Source organism: Pyxicephalus adspersus, chromosome 11, assembly GCF_032062135.1.
Source record: "Pyxicephalus adspersus chromosome 11, UCB_Pads_2.0, whole genome shotgun sequence".
In the NCBI taxonomy this organism is placed as follows: Eukaryota; Metazoa; Chordata; class Amphibia; order Anura; family Pyxicephalidae; genus Pyxicephalus; species Pyxicephalus adspersus.
Window position 1 is genome coordinate 17,181,777 of NC_092868.1, and position 20,821 is coordinate 17,202,597.

At 38.8% G+C, this 20,821-nt stretch overlaps 1 protein-coding gene across 2 annotated transcripts in view; it reads right to left on the minus strand.

Moving 5' to 3' along the window:
• The window catches only part of TTYH1 (tweety family member 1), a 102,954-nt gene extending 95,486 nt beyond the window's left edge, over positions 1-7,468 (minus strand). The window contains exon 1 of one of the 2 annotated variants that reach the window (XM_072425608.1): positions 7,148-7,468. In XM_072425608.1, the coding sequence (XP_072281709.1) occupies positions 7,148-7,273 (126 nt within the window). In that variant the 5' untranslated portion in view covers positions 7,274-7,468. The remainder of the gene's footprint in view (positions 1-7,147) is intronic. The other variant, XM_072425609.1, reaches the window with a different exon arrangement.
• Between the last annotated feature and the right edge of the window lie 13,353 nt (positions 7,469-20,821).

Here is a 20,821-nt window from a genome sequence, read left to right on the forward strand (position 1 = left end):
ATATAGAAACACCCCATGCATATTGTCTATATAGCATTCTTACAAGCTAAACATTAATCTACATTGTACTCAGTATCACTTTGCAGGCTAATTGACATCTATGAAACATGATGCAGCACAGCATTCACCTCTTTTCATGTGTAGCTTAGAGCAACACAAATAGGTTTCTGTGAGAAAACAGGTATTTAGAACCATCCAGCCTTTTTTTCAAAGGCCCCCAAAAAACAAGATTAGGCTAATGTCACAAGGGCACGTCTGCTGCTGGCTACACATTGCAATATTAGATATGTGTTCTGAGCGTTCCAGTCACTGCAAAATTTGCTGGTGTGACATGGACCTAAATGAGTAACAAGTTATTAGTTTTAGATAAAAAAATACATTTACTGAGTTTACTGAGTGTTTATGTTATTTATTATTAAGAATAGCAGTTGTTTATACACTCCAACAGTATGTTCTGACTTCATATAATAATAGCTGCACATGGAACAATATTATTATTATTATTATTATTAATAAACAGGATTTATATAGCGCCAATATGACTTTAAAGCTAAAATTTAAATGGCTGACTTAGTAAGCCTGAAAGCTTAACTATGTGTGATGCACAGTAAACAACATCATTTAAAGTTATTTTATACTAATTTAATAGTGTTGTAATCTTATAATCTTAATGGTAATCTGAATGGCTACTGTTACTGAATATTACAATCCCTCTCATCTCTAAAAAGCTGCTCTATTCCTAGGGTGTTCAGGGGGACAACCATTCATGAATAACCTTAATATAAAGGTTTATTTTTTCTTGGCATCATCATCAACACCTTATCAACTGTCATTAGTCCACTGTCCCCCACTATAACAGCATGACTCATGCAGCAATCATGAGAGTTTTGCTTATCTTCATATACACCCACATCATTACCACCATTCTACCCTGTGCTTCTAGTCTAGTACTGTATGGTGCATAGTCATTCACACACAGCCACTATAGCAGATTGCTATAGAGCTTGCACAAGTGGTGCAACTGTAAAAAAAGATATCTTATATGATTATTAGAGAGCTTTTATTGAACTGACCATTTCATTTAACAATGGCATTAGCAGTATGTATGTTCAAGGTGTGAAGTTTGCTACTGGAAACTGGTTACCTCCTCAAAATTGTTAACAGAATCTGCTCAAATCCTGTCTTCCTGTTCTGGGTAGGCCAACACAAGAAAAATGCAAATTTAATACCATGCATACAATATTTACCTACTATTTAAAGTAGACATATTCACATTTTTTCCTTCTGTGTCCTGATCTTCAGCCATCTTGATTGTGGATTGCTGATTTGGCAGCTCAGCAAAATTTGACAGCAGGGCGGCAATCAGGCAGGTAAGAATAGTTATTGCAGAAGGGTCATCACCTTCCCCTTCAGCAATACACACTAGCCTGATCTCAAACATTCAAAGTAAGACATTTGTTCCACTTTAGTACTTTTGTTGTTTTTCTTGCTTCAAATGGCTGTAAATTCTTATCTCGTCCCCCCCCCCCTTCCTGATGTGCTGAAATGGCTACCTAATGGAGCTCCAATGTATACTGGGAATGCCTATATAACTCCTCATGTGACGCACACTGCCCATCATTACCCTCCCCATATTTATGGTTGAGTTGGTAGGTACAGGTGGATGACGTCAGCGCTGTAAATTTTTGGCCCACATTACTATGCACATGTACAGCAGTGCAGATAAGCATCAAACCAGAGGACCAGGTCAAGTCTACAAAGCAGCAGCTGAAATAGCAAATCTTGGAGCAAGGAAACAAGTTGATATCTCAATAAATTTGTATACAGAGTGGGCTGTGACACACCAGATATACCAGGTAAATTGCACAAAATATTCAAATTAAATCCCATCTGGACTACAGGTCCACTTTAATTAGGATAATACTTCAAGCAATTTTTTAAAATGACTCCAGAACAAAGCAGTCCACCTTCTATTATTAGTTCTGAAGTTACAGTCCTAGAATAGGTTGGGTTCTGTTTCAATTAGATCAGTTTCCTTTTCTCTAAAATCAATAGAAGTTTTGCATTACCAAGAGTATATATTACTGTTGTCTATGGGTGCAGTGTGACCTGATTTTACTTATTAATTACTCACCCTCTAAACTCCACAGAACAGCTATATCAGGAGGGTTATTTATCACTTATCTTCACTTTACTTAAGCCTGTACATAATCCATCACCTAGTTCTAAATCACATTGAGTGACCTGTGATATGCTTGTAAAGGGAAAGGCGACAGGTTGATATAAAGGGGATATGTGCTGTGGAAGCTGTGCCCACAAAAGCCAAACAAAGAGAACCAGTCACCTGCAACTGAGTTATTATTCCTTGACTTCCACAATCTGTTTCTGGATGAAGGTGGATTCAGGTGGCCCTGGTGACTCACAGGGTAATTATTAGGAAGCAGCAGAGCAGAAGCAAAGTTCCACAGAACAGGTGAAGTAGAAGCAAGAAGACCTTTGTGCTGCAAGTCCTCAAGTACAACATCCTCTCCAGCAAGAAAAAGAGCATAACACTGGTGCCAAGGGCACTTCAGGGCCACACTTTCTGAAATATGCGTGCCTAATGGTATTTCATTATTACATCTATAATTATAATATATATTGCATCCTCTCCTCCTGTGTGACTGTCTGTATTCAACTGTCATTTGCAACCCAAATTTAATGTACAGCGGTGCATAATATGTTGGCGCTATATAATTCCTGTTTATTAATAATATTAATTATTATTATTATTATTACACTATGGCATCTAAGACAAGCAACATGTCAGCACCCAATGAACTTCACTTTTCTAAAGAGTGCTAAGCACTCCTCAATTTATACGGTACTTTTAATTTTAGGTGGTATGATTTTTGGACCAAAAATACCTATATACTATGAATTATATTAGAGTATTCATTGGAGAGTGTAAATATCTAAATTGAATATACGCACAAAATATCCTATGTTATATGTTGTAAAGAATTCCCTAGACAGAACAACAACAAAAAAAAACAAAGAGTGCCAAAGGATGGTAAATATAAACAATGTAGTATGAACCCCTGGAAATATTAAGTTAGTGAATAGCAAGGCACCAATAGGTGGGGCACTTTTACTTCTACATCAATACATCAATAATTCATTAAAATCAAATTTTATTTAACTTCTTTTTCAAAAAACAGTATTTGTTTTATCATTGAAGAATTAGGCTACATGTATATACTAACATAATACATAGCCCTAACATATTTGATGCAAAAATAAAAAGGCCTATAATTCTTGGGCATAACTCACCAAAATATGTCCAATATTTAATACATTTAATTATAAACTTTAAATAAAAAAACACAAAAATCTTTCAAAAAAAAAATAGTGAAACGTAATATAACTGTACAGTAGCTTGTATAATATATATATATATATATATATATATATATATATATATATATATATATATTAATATATATATATATATAATTATAAATAATTATATTATATATTAAGACTTTTTTGTATTGGACTCAAAACAGCCATTTTGTATTGAATCCAATACAAAATTATTTGAATTTCTCGCAGCTCCCCCTGCCCACACCAACACATGCACCAACATCACCAGGGAACCCCGGGGGAACGTCTCTGTAGTGGCCGGGTGAAGATCGAAGAAAGAAGCTGTCCCGAGCAGCTGTAGGGACCAGCAGGACGCCGGGGGACACGATTGAAGGTTTTTTTTTTAATGTTTTTAGCGACCTCGAGTGTGACTCGGGATTACCGCTTTTTGCATGGTAAAAATCTACCCCGAGTGACACTGGGGAATACCGCTAGGGGGGGTTAAAGAGTTACAAGATGTTGCAGAAAAGCTCATCACTTAAGATTACCCACTACCTCAGCTGTGTTTAGCAAAAGATTTCTTCTGCAAGTCATGCAAACAGCCCCCCCTCCCCTATCAAGCCTCCATCCTGCACAGGAGCGAGCAGGGAAGCCCTGTTCGTATCTAGGAGTCGTCTGTATGTCAGATGTCTATAACTCGGGGACTATCTGTACAAACATATATCACATTATAAAAATTTAATTAAAGTACTCAACAGTATCAACATGGATGATGACATGTTTCGCAGAGCAAAGTCTGCCTCATCAGATCAAGGTACTCAAAAGTTGATTGGAAGAGATGAGAAAAAAAGCAGTTTTCATATCGTAGGTTTTGGGATCTCAGTGACACCCCACTGTAGACCATTCCATAAACGAATCTCCTCAATCCTTCAAATAATCCTTCACAACCAGGTTGGTGATCAAGTAGATTAATGTGGCCTGACCAGCGAGTAAAAATTTGAAATTGGAAAACTCCCATTATCCCCCTAAAAAAACAGACTTGTACCGCCAAAAATTTTTGTTAAATACAAAATTAGTTGTCATTTTTCCTTTCCTAGACAGAACTGGAGCTGCTCAGGTGGAACGTCTAAAAGGTCTTTGCTTCACCACCTTATAATAATATGATCTAATGTATAAATACAAGAGGTGCTATGGTTTTGTTTTGTTTGGTTTAATAGATTATACTTTTGTTATTGATTAATGTTCAATAAAAAATGTTGGTACTTTAGAAATAATATGCAACAGTTGACATCTATTTTTGGGGTACGTCTATGTATTAAAATTGTATTTATAGTTTTTGTTTTGGTATTACTTTCATGCAAATAACTTAAAAATAAAGAACAATTATGTCACATATTAGGTACACTAATATTTGACAAACAATTCAATTTTCCAATGTAATAGTTGTACTGAACTTAGACCAGATGGGTAAGAAAGGGTTCTTTGATGACTATAGTTGCATCCTAAATACAAAACTCCCACGTAATAAAACAACATCAAAAGACTTGTGCATTATTACCAAAAATATCAATTCAAAATGATAAGAGGTTTGCAGAAAATGTAAACCTAAGGAAAATATTGTATAACGTGTAATGTGTATTATTGTAATACACATGTGTAATGTGTAATATTGTGTAAATAATGTACCACAGCCTACCAGTGCTTAGATGTTGTGGCTGCATTAGTGTTCTTTTTTATGAAAAATACATATTAACTGAAATCTGTACAAATGAACTGTTAACAATGTTATCTACTTTCTAAACTATGAACTACACCACCCCTTCTCCCTATGTACTGGAGAAGAGAAGAGGGGAAGGTGCCTTCATTTCTAATCCAAAAATCTAAAAACAACAAAGGAAAATCTAAAACAACAAAACTGGCAGTGGTAATTTTTTTAATAAGCAAAGTATAAATGTGGTTAGAACCCTTGTGAGCATTTTATTAACTGTTGTGAAACACTGTTATCACCCTAAAAGACAATCAATCTAATAAAATCTTGCAAATCAGTGAAAAAATTAATTTCTAATGCTCACCTTATACATACCTAAAAAAAATGTTTTGGCTGCATTTTTACTTTAAATTATAATTGGCATAAACTGGAGACATTTTTGGTAACGTATTTACACTAAGAGACATGAGCAGTCCACCATAAATTTACATCATTTATATGAAGCCAGACTTGCCATATAACAGCATTTTGTCCTCCTTTGACTCCCAGTTAATGTCAGAATATATTGGTTTATTCAACATAGCAAATGGCTAAAGAAGTGCAGTAACCTCCAGCAACCAAATTAGTATCAATCTGTGTGATATTTGCGTACAGCAAACTAAAAGCTAGTATAGGCTGTTCATTTTGCACACAATTGTGTTTTTCTACTTTCTTATATGACTGTTTTTTTCTCATCACAGATTTACTTTGCTGATCACCCAAATGTTTGTGGTATGCCAGCAAACTTTTGTGGCCATCAATGCTGACTTGTTTCACAATGCTTATATTGCTTGCTTGTAAACACATACAAAACCAGATTGTTGTGAATGTTAACTGCAGGTTTATTTATTGACAAAAATCAATGTTCTGCCAGTAACACGCTGCTAAAGGTTTCTGTGCTCTGTAGATCCTTTTTTTTTTTTGCTTTTTGAACATTGTATTTTAATGAATTACCCCCATTTTAATTAAAATTAATATGGCCATATTTAACATTTCAATGAGTTCCAAATATTTGGTATATGCCATGGAATGGAATATGCCTGTATGTTCATATTATCTTTTACTACTTTAGTGAATTTGTATGCTGTTGTAGTGTAGTGCAGTGTTTTAAATTGCTGTTTATGTTAACAGTCTAGAAGTGATCTACATAAAATAATGATAGCTAAACATGTTGAGAATCGTATACAACTCAGTCATCTTTTTTTTTTTTTGCATTTGTGATTGTGATTGTTTCATTATTTATATGTTTATGATCCCTAGCATACTATTGAATTAGATTTACTACTGAATAAATAAAAAATATTGTTCCATGAAAAACACACAGTAATTCACAACAGTGCAATTAAAGCGCTCAAAATTGATTTAATTGGATACAATCATCAAAGCAGCACATAAACCCTAGACACACAGCAATGACCTGAAAAATTTAAAAGTTTTAATGTTTTAATGTATGATTGAACGTTAAAGGAACCTACAAGTATAAAAATTTGATGCCATTTACTAATTTGATTTTTAAGGATGCAGGCTCCAGAGTATTGCAAATTATGTTCTAGGATCAAGCATTCACAATAAAGATTCAGAATATTCTTGTTTGAATCTTGGCTACATTTTTGTTTGAGCTCAGTTATTCACAAGGTGCTATGAACATACACCAACTGCAGCTCATCTGTTGCCCCAGGTCCTCCAATACCCTAACAACTCTCTTTTGTGTAACTACAAAAAAATACTTCCTACACTGACACAATGATCTTCATTTAACTTCAAAAACCCATCATATGCTGAAAAAGGTAATAAGCATCTTACTAAACTATACATGGGACATATATATATATATATATATATATATATATATATATAATGATGTATATATATAATTTGTGATCGCCCATATATTTTTGTATCTGTATTAAAACACCAGTCCCTAGACACTGTCCGCAAAATAAATTAGGAAATAAATTTAGATATTGTCAGCAATGATGGCTTTAACAATTTAAACAATTTCTCTATATGCACCTGCCACCCCTATTTTAGATGCCACCTTCATAATCATCTTACCTGCTGATAGTTCCAGTCTTGGGGTGCAAAGTTGCTGTCCACCACCTCAAATTGGAAATTGGTGTGTGGCACCTGGTGCAGAATATATGTCCACCAAGACGCTCGGTATCCATGACTTAAGCTCATGGCGTTTTCACAATCACAAATAAATTAAACCACAAAAAAAAATAAAAAAAGCAAAACTAAAAAAAAAAGTCGAACGTAGTGTATAGCAGGTCTCAGTTTTCTGTTCTGCTCATCCTGTTAACAGCGACTCCAGCCAGTAGACATGGTGGGAAATTATGCATCTGGAGTATAAAAGCTTATAGCAAAAGCAGAGAGAGAAGAAACAGAGGGGAGGAGAAAACATGTAGGTCTATCCCTATCCTTTGAGAGAGAATAGAGTGGGATGAAGGGTTTGAGGATTGGAGCAGCAGCACCTCCCAGTGGTTTAATAACACATCCTCTATTAATTTGTTCAGCTCTGTGGTCTTTTCTACTGAGTTGCAAAAGCCATTTAGCAAGATATCTGACCTCCCCCACGAGTCGGTTCACTAAAGTCACAGTTTGAATTTTATGCTGAAGCTCTGAACAAAACCTGGCATTGCTCAGATGCAGTACAATTCATACTGCATAGGGTGCTTCTCAGGACAAAAAGATTTCACATACAGCAAAGCCTGAAATGAAATGCATAATCTAGACAAAAAAAATATCCATGAACATTGCACATTTAAATCTTTTTACCAATACATTTTGAAAACTATGAGGTATACCATATATCATTTGAGTGCTAGAAAAGTATATAGTTAGAAGCGTTTGTGTTGCCTGAAACTACTCGAAGTCAGATTATAAAAAGTAACTAAGATGATATTGTATCAGTGCAATCATATTTCGGTGTTCTACCTTCAAGTGGAGGAAAAACAGCCTGCTAATTTATTGCAGCAAACCAAAAACTGTCTTAAGTATAAATTTTATTCTTTGAGGATTTTTTGACAAATAAAAGAAATTTGATGTAAACAAGATAACAAGAACATGTAACATTCTAGTAATTTGTACCTAAGAATAATATTTAAGTAAAAAGAAATACAACATATATAATCATTTAGGGGTCTATAAATCAGTGAATCTTAAACTGTTATCTGGTGGAGAATCAATTACTGCCATTTAAATTAATGGACCTGGAAGATTCTTTACGAGGGAATCTTTCAGTGAATGGCAAAATGGCAGATGCTTTATTAATAGAATCCATAGTGTATACAGGTTGACAATCGAAAATCCAGCCATCGATAATCCGGTTCCTTCAGTTTCCCAGCATAAATTTTGGATCGCATTTTCAATACAGGGACTGCAGTACACTGTTTGGCCACTGATATTTTGCTGGGGCTGTTCTGCAGAAACAGCTGTTAGGTCTTGCTTACTACACTGAATACACATTGGGATGTCCCTGCTGCCTGCTTTCCGAAACTGTGCCAGATGTCCGCGGGTGATGCGAGAGCAAGGCTGGCCTGTGTGTGGAGGTGAGTATAAAAAAAAATCCAGAAATTTTTGATTGTCCACCTGTACTACATTTTTATAAAAATTTTTATCAATCCCATTAGGGATACAAATAGTAAAAGTAACATTTTGGAAGTACTGAAATAGTGATGGGTGTATCTGCCCATCCACTGGTACAACAAGAATGCATGTTCAAAGAGGAGAGTGGATAAGGCCAATACACCACTGTTTATTTGCTATCTTCTTGTTGGCATTCCTAAGTATAGAGTCGAAATTCTGACCTGGAATTTTATAGTGTCAAAAATGGATTTGAGAAATGTGTATCTATTTAACATGACAGGGAAAAATATTGGTAGACAAAAGTAATTTAGGCAACAGGAGGCACAGGTGACACGTGAATAACCACAGATAGAGAGGAACAATGAAACAGCACAAAGGAAATTGACTGGGAAACAACAGGCTGACCAACAAGGGGTTAACACAGGAGCTGGATAGAGGAAGCACTGAATTACCCTACAGGTGTACAGGAACTGCTCAGCAGAGCTAGGGGGCTCGGAACTAGTGGAGACACGATGCACGAATGCTGAGTGCTGTGTTTGAGCTAGCTAAACAGCCAGGGATGATTAGGAGGCTATTTCTTGATTGGGATAGTGAAACTGATAAAACTTGGGAGCGCAGGCACGGCCAGAGTCAGAACTGCCTGCATGTGCAAGAGAGAGGCGCCTGCGCTTTAGCGAGGAAGAGGTAAGTGCGACAGTCATGGTATAAACTGTAAACTGAAAACACAACTATTTTTTGATTAATATCCTCTTTGTCAATGCCATGTTTGTCTTGTTTAGAATAAAAATGATATTGTAGAAGTGTTAAGCTAAAGTAAAGAGTATGGTACATCATCCAGGGAGAAAGAACCACATGTGCAGTCTTTTATGATAGCCCTGGGTTGTGTCTTATAGCTTAACAGTCTTATAGCTAGGATCTTTATCAGAAGTGCTGTATCTGGCTTTTGCTGAAGTGAAAGAAAAAAAAAAGTCACTTCGACTTAGGGATGAGCGAGCGAGTAAATTCGGTCTTGCGACGAATCGGGTCTTTCTTGCTTACTGAACATGTAAGCGAGAACAGCCATGTGAACGAACAAGCGAAAAAGCAGGGGACGGTAACGCCGAGAAATTCTGTCGGGAATCACGGCTGGGAGCCAATCAGGAGAAATCTGAGAACAGGCATATATATATAGGGAAGGAGGGAGGGGTTAGTCACTCCATCTTGTGTTCTGTGTATGGTATAGACGCAGGGAGAGACGTGTGACAGGGACGGTGTAAGTTAATTGTTAGCTGCATAGTTCTGTGTTTTATAGAGCATATATCCTGTACTACTGTTTAGTATAGGATATTGTGTATGTAGAATAGGTTAGGCAGACATCTTTACTTTTACATGAGCTACTAGCTAGTCAGTTTTCCTAAATTGTCAGCAGTAAGCACATTTAGTGCAAGTTATATTGTGTGTATTACACTTTTAGGTACTGTTCACTGACTCCACATGCATTGAAGGTACAATTGTGGTTGCTGCTACTTGTAGTGCCATGAATAGCTAATCAGTTTTGTTAAATTGTCAGCAGTCAGCATATTTAGTGTAATCTATATTGTGTATTAGTGAAGACACTGTTAGTCATCTTGTTTTCATACTGTACATTCACTAAAGCTAAATAAAATCAATTACAATTTCTATTTACGAAAAAAGACCATTTGGTACAGTGAAACTTCTGTCCTACTAAGAAATAAATACAGATATTTCAGTATTTGATACCTGTTCCTATTTACCAAAGAAGACCATTTGGTACAGGTGCATTTTTGCCCGAATAAGTAAAAGATGAGAGGTAGACCCAAGGGAAGGCGTGGCGTTGGGTGACCTGCCACATCTGGCAGGGGGCATACTCCCTGGGAGTCTGCCACTGTAGGACTGCAGCAGCAAACATTTGGAGGCAGCAGCACAAGTTGTCAAACAGGTCTGAGATGTGTGCGAAGCACCAGTACGCTGGTAGATGTATTGAGATAGCAGAATACAATCATACAGCCACGTCATGTGGAGAGTATTGTGGACTGGGTCTCAGGGGCCTCGAGTGTAGCAGGCTCTTCTTCTGCAGCAGCAACAGGAACCAGCACAGCCATGACAGGAGCAAACACAGGAGCGTGGCTAATGTGCCTGTACCTCTCATTGCCTCTCCCATGTTGTTTGACGAACAGCCTGAGGATCTGTCAGTGTGAAGTTCAGAGCAGGAGGCAGACCTTGAGACCCTTGGAGAGTGTGGTCAGGACTTGCTGGGCGAGGGTTCTGGATCAGTGGCTGTATTTGCATAGGTTGGCTTAGATGAAGATGAGGATGATGAGGAAATGTGATCCACAGAACACAGGCTGGATCAAATTTGGGTACAACATCCCTGCTTTCCCACATGCGCAAGAATCACAAACCAAAGTGGGAGCAGTACTTGCATTCTCTTGAAGGAGATGCAACCATGTCATCGTCTCTTCTTCCACCTCCATTGACTCCTTCTCCACCTCCAACTGTCTTTCCTAATACGTCTCAGGAGGTTGGTGCCAGCCAGACTTCCAGCGGCGAGGAAGTATCAGCTTCTGCTCGCAGGTTTCGTGGCGTGAGACGTTTGTCGCCACAAGATGGGTACTCCAGTGACCCCTTCAGCTCCCCTAGCTCCCAGTCCCTTCAGCTCACTCTACCAGAGTTCTGCTCAAGGCTTTAGACAATGGGGTCAACCAACAAAAGAGTAATTGAACTCAATTCAAGTCTAGCCAAACTATTGGCCTTGCAGCTACTGCCAAATATCCTTGTGGACTCGGCTTCTTCTGTGACCTGATGACCTGTGCCAAGCGGCGTACCCAGCTGTACCCAGTTTACGTGGACATGTAATGGATAACATCTCCCGAGCATTGGCATTTTCGGTGTCTAGCCAAATCCACGTCACAATGGACAGCTGGACAACCAGGCTCGGAGTGGAATGCTACCTGTCCTTCACCGCTCACTGGGTGGCCTTGCATAGCCTAGTGGGCGGTAGTCTGCAAGAGGCATTGCGGCACTTGGTACCCCTGCCGGGGGGTGTGGTGGGAAACCATGGGTCAACCCCTCTCTTTTCGACACTCCTCCTGAAAGGCCAGTAGCGGAGGACACTGTGGTTAAGCGGGCACACAACTACGGCTCCCTCAAGTACACGCGTTGCCAGTCACACCGCCACAGAACACTTGTCCACTTTGCACAGAGAGGTTGAGGCTTGGCTGATGCCCTCCCGGCTCACAATAGGCAACGTAGTGTATGACAACAGGGCAAATCTTGTGGCCGCGCTGCACATCGGCTGCATAACACATGTGCCCAGCTTTGCGCACGTACTGAACCTGGTGGTGCAAAAGTTCCTCTGCACGTACCCAGGAATAAAGGACTTACTGAAACAGGCTTGCTCCATCTGCAGCTATGTACGCCGATCCGCTACTGCCGTGGCCACGCTTAGCAAGATCCAGCGCCAACAGAGGCTGCCACCGCATGGACTGATTTGTGACACTGTGACTAGGTATTGGTCCCCTATGAGCAGGACACAAACTTTGTGAGTTGGGAGCGGTCAGGCTGGAACAATGTCATACCCATCATCTTTCTGCTTGATAATGTGGCCTGATAGAAAGTGGCGTTGGGAGAGGAGGGGAAGAAAGGGGAAGAAGGATGAGGGTGACATTACACTCCATACCGCACACCCAGTATCAGGAGGAGCAAGAAGGGACACTGGCCAGCATTAGGAGTTCCAAAAGGAGGAGGAGAAGGAGGAGGAAGATGAATATGACGATAATGATAAGGGAGACCATGTTGGGGCTGCTGGACCCGTTCAACCCGCATTTGTGCTGTCATGGCCCAGGCATTGTGCGGGCGATGGAACAACAGGAACCGCTGCAGCTTGAAGAGGAGGAGGTGGGTGATGAGGAAGAACATGTTTTGATGCCTACTGAAGGACAGGGGGAGGATGAGCCCAGGATGTGGACATGTGTCCACATGTTGCGATGCCTACGGAGCTACCCCCGCATTCGCAGCATCAAAAACCAGGATGATTACTGGCTGGCCACCCCTCTGGATTATCGTCACAAAGACAAAATGTCACAGTTTCCACTCAACCCGATGCAAGAGAAATAAAAGGTGACCCGTCTGAGCAGACTACTATGCGACTGGCTGTGTGTGAGTTCCGCGGACCACATTCCACACAGGGAGCTCAGGTGGACACTGTCTCCACCGTATCCTCCTGTAGCGGCGGCAGCATCACCAGGAGGGGCAGCAGGCCGCACACATCCAAAAGTCCAGGCCAAGGCTGGGGGGATTTTCTGGATGCTTGGCGAAACCTGATGCGGCTACCTCAAACAAGTAAAGTGCGGGGGCATACCCATCGAGGACGCATGAAGCGCATGGTGCACGATTACATGGCGCTTTTCTGGCTGGTGGTGGTGGTGTTTATGACAGCAGTTATGAGAAGGATGCCTATCCTGACAGTAGTGACACCCTTATTTTTGGGTCAACAGGCTTGAAATCTGCCCGCAGTTGGCACAGTATGCCATCAAGCTTCTTTCGTGCCCGGCATTCAGTGTTCTGTCCGAAAGAACCTTCAGTGCCACTGGCGGAGTGGTCATGGACAACCGATCACGACTGTTGCCAGAAAATGTCAATCGCCTTACCTTTTTGAAAATGAACGAAAGGTGGGTTACTAACAACTTTCATACCTTTTGCCTAATGCCACCGCGCTACTTCTCCACAACTTTATGGGTGCCATTCCTAACACGTCATCCACGTCATGATGCCAGCTAGCAATGCGGTCTCCTGCTTTTTTGACGACAGAGACTGCTGCTAGTGGGTTGAGTTTACACAAAGCGCCACCCTTTCTCAATGTCCTAATGTTTCCTGGTGACAAGAAAAGTCTTCCTAGTATTTACATTTTGGGCTATTAAAACCCTATTACTATCCCATTACTATCTATTCAACCTATCACAGAGCCATAGACCACCAAAATTTTCTCAGTTGCTTATTTATTTACCTAGAAAAAAATTCAAACAATTGTTTTTTTTTAGCCTTGTTTTGGTCATGTTTTAGGAGTAGTAAATTCAAGGTGTAAGTAGACTAGGTAGCTATACAGGTATACCATTATTAGGCGCATCCCTTCATTAATTTTGCACTCCCAGAGAGACATACAGGTATGCTTAGAAGAGAATGCCCTTGACCAACTACCATGGGCAGTGTCCCTCCGCAGAAGTGTGTGCCTAGATGTTTGCCTCCGGCAACGGTGCTTACAGCAGCAGAGAAGTTCCAGGAATTACTGCTCTGCTAGTGCTGTGCTGCAGCTGATAAACAGAATGATTCCTGATTAATCCCATGCTGTCATTTGCTGCTGGGTCTTTATAGCTTTATAGTCCTTGTAGCGTTTAGCTGGGCTGTCTGTGCTGGTGAGTATCTTGTGTTATTTACTGTTGCTTACCATTGCCTGTTCCTGACACATCGAATATACGCAGCGTGAACGCCAGTGTAAGATTTTGGGTTTGTACTCTGGATTTGTCTTGCAGTTCTTGTTCTGATTCAGCGGACCCCAGGTCTGCCAGCCCATCCCCAGACACCATCCTCCTGGGGGCAACTGTGTGCTGGGAGACACAACCAGTCCCCCGAGACTAAGCAGGGGTTTTCTAAAGGTGAAGACTGCGGCGTTAGATTGGGGGACAGGTGTCAGGTGAGTTCTGATGCTGACCAGGGCCTTACAACCCTTTTTTATGTTACATAGTTACATAGTAGGTTAGGTTGAAAAAAGACATAAGTCCATCAAGTTCAACCACTTGGGAAATAAACATATCCCAGATAAAAAACCCTATAAGACATAGTTGGTCCAGAGAAGGGCAAAAAAAACCTACAAATTGCTTCAACAGGGGAAAAAAAAATTCTTCCAAAATCCATGAGGCAATGGGATGTTCCCTGGATCAACAGTCTTTGTTATCTTTACTTTAAATCCTTAATACCCAGTTATATTCTGTGCTTCTAGAAAAGCTTCCAGATTTTTCTTAAAACAATCTATAGTAGTTGCTGAAAATACTTTCTGAGGGAGTTGATTCCACATTTTCACAGACCTTACAGTGAAGAATCCCTTCCTTATCTAGAGCTTAAACTTCTTTTCCTCCAGACGCAAAAAGTTCCCCTCTTGTGCTTTGTAATGATCTCAAAGTGAATAATTGGGAAGAGAGTTCTCTATATGGACCATTTATATATTTATACAGGGTGATCATATCCCCCCTTAAACGTCTCCTCTCAAGGGAGAATAGAATCAGTTCAGCTAATCTCTCCTCATAGCTGAGCTCCTCCATTCATTTTTTATTTAGTTTAGTTAGTTTAGTTTAGTTGCCCTTCTCTGCACTCTCTCCAATTCCACAATGTTCTTTTTGTGAACTAGTGCCCAAAACTGGATTGCATATTCCAGATGTGGTCTGACCAATGCTTTGTACAGGGCCAGGATTATGTCTCCATCTCTGCAGTCTATTCCTCTTTTAAAACAAGAAAGTACTTTACTAGCTTTAGATATTGCAGCTTGGCATTGCATGTTGTTATTAGGTCTATGATCCCCCCAAGTCCTTTTCCATTTCTGACTCCCCCAAATGTATTCCCCCTAGACAGTATGAAGCATGCATGTTGTTGGCCCCCAAGTGCATAACTTTACACTTATGTATATTAAATGTCATTTGCCACTTGATTGCCCAATCAAACAGTACACCCGGGTTTGCTTGCAGATTATAGACATCCTGTATGAATTTAATTCCATTACATAGTTTGGTGTCATCTGCAAATACAGATATTATACTTTTAATCCCAAACTCTATATATTTATAAGGATGTTAAACAGTAAAGGTCCTAACACTGAGCCCTGGGGTACACCACCTATACCCTTGGACCATTCAGAGTATGAATAAATAATACCAATTCTCTGGATGTAGTCCTAGCCAGTACTGTATCCATTTACAGATTGACTTTTCTAAACCGATTGACTCTAACTTGCATATTAACTGTCTGTGGGGTACGGTGTCAAATGCTTTAGCAAAGTCCATGTACACCATATAAACTGCTATTCCACTGTCTACCTGTTTACTTATTTCCTCATAAAAAAGAGAGTAAATTTGTTTGACAACTTCCGTCTTTTTCAAAGCCATGCTCACTATCACTTATAATATTATTTTCTAGCAAAACCTCTATATGGTTCTTTTTCAAACTCTCTAGGACCTTTCCAACTATGGACCTGAAACTAACCGGTCTGTAGTTACCTCAAAAAATTAGAAATAATGGCATTGAAAAAACTGAGCTCAGCTCTCTGAGGACACATGGATGTAATCTATCAGGTCCTGGTGCTTTGTCAACCTTAATTTTGCCCAACTGTTTCTCAATCATATCGATTTTGACCCATTGTGACTCATTTAAGGCAGTGACATTGCTATTATGAATCTGGACTTGAGCTCTGCCATTTTCCATTGTTTACACAGAGCTAAAAAAGTGTTTAGTAAATCCGCCTTTTCTTTATTCCCAGTTACCAACCCCGAGACATCCTTTAAGGGGCCTACATGCTCAGATCTGATCTTTTTGCAATTAATATATTTAACATTTTTTGGGGGTTTGCTTTACTTTCCTTTTCAATCTGTCTTTCATTTTAAAGTTTTGCATATTTTATCTCCTTTTTACATCTTTTGTTATATTCTTTATAGTTTTCAAGTGATGAAAGTGATCCTTCATTTTTTTATTTTTATGCTCTTTTCTTTTCCTTATGGCTTTTTTAACATCAGCTGTGAGCCACATAGGTTTTAATTTTAGCCTCTTAAACGTATTACCTATTAGAATATATTTTTCAGTGTGCTTTTGTAGAACTGACTTGAAACATTCCCATTTCTGTGTTCCTTCAGAACAATATTGTCTCCCAGTCCATGTCACAGAGAGCTGCCCTTAATAATGCAAAATTTGCTCTCTTAAAATTCAATGTTTTTATCTTTCCTGTTTTTGCTTCCTGTTTACAGCTTACATTAAATTAAATCATATTATGGTCACTGCCACCCAGACTCTCTTTTATATGCACATGTGTTATACGCTCTGCATTGTTAGAAAGAAATAGGTCCAGTAGAGTATCATTTCTAGTTGGGGCTTCTATAGACTGTACCATAAAATTGTCTTGTATTAAATTCACAAATTTTCTCCCTTTTGCTGTTCCTGTAGTGCCATTGCTCCAGTCAATGTCAAGGTAGTTGAAATCTCCCATGATTTAAACACTTCCACTTTTTGCTGCTTTTTCTTTCTGTGCTAGTAGTTGATTCTCTATTTCTTCCTTTGCACTGGGGGGCCTATAGCAAGCTCCAATAGTTATTTGTGTATTGTGCATCCCCACATTCAACTCCACCCATAATGCCTCAACCTCATGGCTTATTCCATCAGCAATTTCTTCTTTCACATTCACTTTCAGATCACTTCTCACTCATAGACAGACACCACCACCCTTTTGTTTGACTCTGTCTTTACTAAAGGGAGTATAACCAGGAATATTGACAGCCCAGTCATGTGAAGAACAAAGCCAGGGGGTTATGACGAATATACCTATCTATATGCTTACAGGTGTATACCTTTTAATGATACAAAAGGAAACCTTCTTAATTACATAAGTAATGAAGAAAAAAGTAGGGAATTCCCGGCATACGCACTTAATTAAAAAAGTTTTCAGATTTTATTCAGATTTTTATAAACACAAAATCTCCTTCCCTCATCAATCAAGAAAATGGGGCAGATTGACCAATACATGTCAAAACTAACTCTTCCCAATCTTTCTTAGATGTGATTAACCTCTCAAGTCATAGTTTTTCTCTGGAGGAAATTGAGATTCTTAAGTTGAGCCTTTTCTTTTTGCCCAACACAAAACCAGATCAATTGGAATTAATAAAATATTTTAATTTGTTTGGCAGGAACCTCCTCTTAAAAGTCATGTTTGAAGACATTCTCATTGGGACCATACTTCCCTTGAACTGATAAGTTTTGACATACAAGATTTTTACAATCTGTGAGATCTAACTTTTATATGAGAATGAAGCTGAACACGACCCCCTAGATCTTATTACTGCCACACAATCCTTACTGTCAGGCCTTGATTCAATTACTATTCCGAATGTTCATCCCAAATCTACATTTTTTACACCTCTAATCAAGAATCCACACATTTTTACTTTCGTCAACATGTTTACCAAAGAAATTAAAAAGAGAAATTGGAACACTATCTTCAAACTTTCTATGCTTTCTAAAATTCTAAATCAAGCTATAGGGAATTTACAAAAAAAATAAAAAAAATATTCTGATAAACCATCTGATAAAAGGTGGAAATGTTGTAATAATGTATATTAGTAGTTATGTAGAAATGTGTCTTAGAATATTAGAGAACAAATAATGGTATGGCACAATTCTTGTGCAAACATAAATTTTTTTGAAGAGTTCACGTCCCTCCTCAATAGTCTTTTGATCAAAGGTATGAAAGTGAATGTGTTACAAGTAAGAATGTACTGTAAGAGGGAAAGAATAAGTTGGTTATAGGCTTGGATTGGTGGGTCGCTACCAAGTAGTGTTGGTTGGTTATGGTATTTAAGCCCTTAGTATGGGAAATACTGATGTAGAAGCTTTATACAGCAGTATACCCCATACTAAGGGCTTAAATACCAGAAAAGGTAATGTGTGAATAGTGAAAGGTGAATGTGTTATGCGTGACAATGTACTGTAAGAGGCTACAGTACATTCTCACGCGTAACACATTCACTTTCAATAATGTCACATACCTTCAAACCCAAGGAGTCACGATGGGGACGAAATGTGCCCCAGTGTAGTCAAGTTTGTACCTAGGTATTGGGAAAAAAACTGTTTTCGGACAGCAAGTTCTCCCTTTTTCTTCCATGCATCAAACCATGGACCAGGTACATAGATGATATCCTTATAATCTGGACGGGCCCACATCACCTAATAAATGACCATTACGATTCCATTCAGCTAAATAGCTACAACCTCAGGTGCACATTCTGCTCACACCCGACTCAGATCTCATTCTTAGACATCAAAATTATTATCTCTGAGGACCTTTTCATTAGAAAATCTCTATTCGGAAAGAAAACGTCAGTAAACACCATCTTACATGCCAAAAGCGCATACTATAGATCCCTAGTAAACAGCATGCTACGGATTAAACGAAACTGTACATCTGAACAGGACTTTAGGTCAGAAGCACAAGCACTCACCCAGAGACTAATACTAAGGGGTTATAATAAAAAACATCTCAAAAAGACACACCCTATATTCCAATCATAACACGCTTCAACCAACATCATTGTGATGTCCCAAAATCATTTCTAAACATTGGAACATTTTTACCTCCGACCCAAACATTTCTACTCACCTGGGCCCCAGACCCAGCATTACATACAGAAAAACAGGTTCTCTAAAAGATTCTTTGGTTCATAGCAATTATACTCTATACCTCAACACTGAACAAGACACCAGACTCCACAGTACATACCCCTGTGGGGAATGTGGACAATGCAATTGGATTCGTACCAATTCAATACTTATATTACCCAATGGCCATTGTTGAAACATTGTTGAAACACGGGATTATGATACTGTATACTGTATTTCATTGTATTATATTTCACTGTATCTGATATTTCAGTGTATTACAGTTTTTCTTTTCTTTCATTAGAGAATATTTTGATGACACCATGGTATATTTGTAATATATTCTAAACTATTTTTCTTGAACACAAGACCCTACTCAGTTATGATCAGTATGTCACTTGTTTGCAATCAATGGTATTACAGTACACTTTTATTGTGATATTTCAATGTTATATTCAGAGTTCATTGGTATGCAAATACTTCATTGACTAGTGTCTTGTTCTCAAACACCTCACCAAACATCCCCCACCCTCCCCTTTCAATTAATATCCCTGCAGGCTACCCGACTTGCGGGGATGGGGGCATTGGTTTTCCCGATTCCTCTTAAGCAGGTAAACATGGGGGCTTCTCCCTGTCCGCCTATCCCGTCCCCTCATGAGCCTGTCCTATTAGACGGACTCGCTTTGCCCCGAGTACGCATTCTTTGACTGTCCCCCCCCGGACAATGAGCCGGCACGCCTGTGGAGATACACCCCCCTCACGCGTCACTTGAGTAGGCGGATCATTGAGGGGATCCCTTTGCTCGGCTGACTGAGGAGTAAGTGCCCAGACGCATGAAGTCACGGGCGTCCACCTAAATCAGTATCACTAAGTGCTTACATCCTGTACTCATTTACTTTTACTTGATACTGCACCTACTTTACAACTATACTGCACCTATAAACTTATTTTACATAATACCCTATATACAACCTAGTATCTATTTAATCTAATACCATTAATCTCTCCTCCAAAGTAACATACATATACATACTATAATAATAATAATCTCTCTCTTAAATTCAAATACATATACTTTTGTCCATTTATATATTATATATTTTAACTTACTGTATATACTTACCTTACTATAGGTTCTCCCCAGGTTCATTACCTCCCAATCTCCCCGTGCATAGGGGAGGCTCCTCTTGCCTCTTTAAAGTTGTTTGGGACATGGTTTCCCTCCTTCTCATACTGCTTATCTGCTATATTTGACTTATCTTTGTTACTTTATCAATACTATATGTGCTTGATTGTTAGAATTAATTCAACAATGTAATTACTGCACTACTCAATTTATTTATGTTTATTTTTTTTTGTCTTTGTATTATTACATCTCTATAGAGATACTAATACTATATCATATGTTTTTATGTTTACATATATCTTTGCATGTATTCTAAAACGAATAATTGAACCTATTTTTGACTGATTATATACATTTGATATGTAGTACAATTGATGAAAGGCCAGTACTCTAAGTAAGCTAAATATATGTTACTGAAGTAACTGTGCCGAGCCTTTATATTGAAAAATGAACAAGGAAAGGGTAGAAAAATGAGTGGCTCTTTATGGAAAGCTTGATTAAAACTAGATAAAATCTTTTATTTAGGTCGTAAAAAATAATCCTACAAACATACCAGTATACATGAATCATGCAAACACAATAAGAGAGAACCTTGTGTGTTTACTATGCAT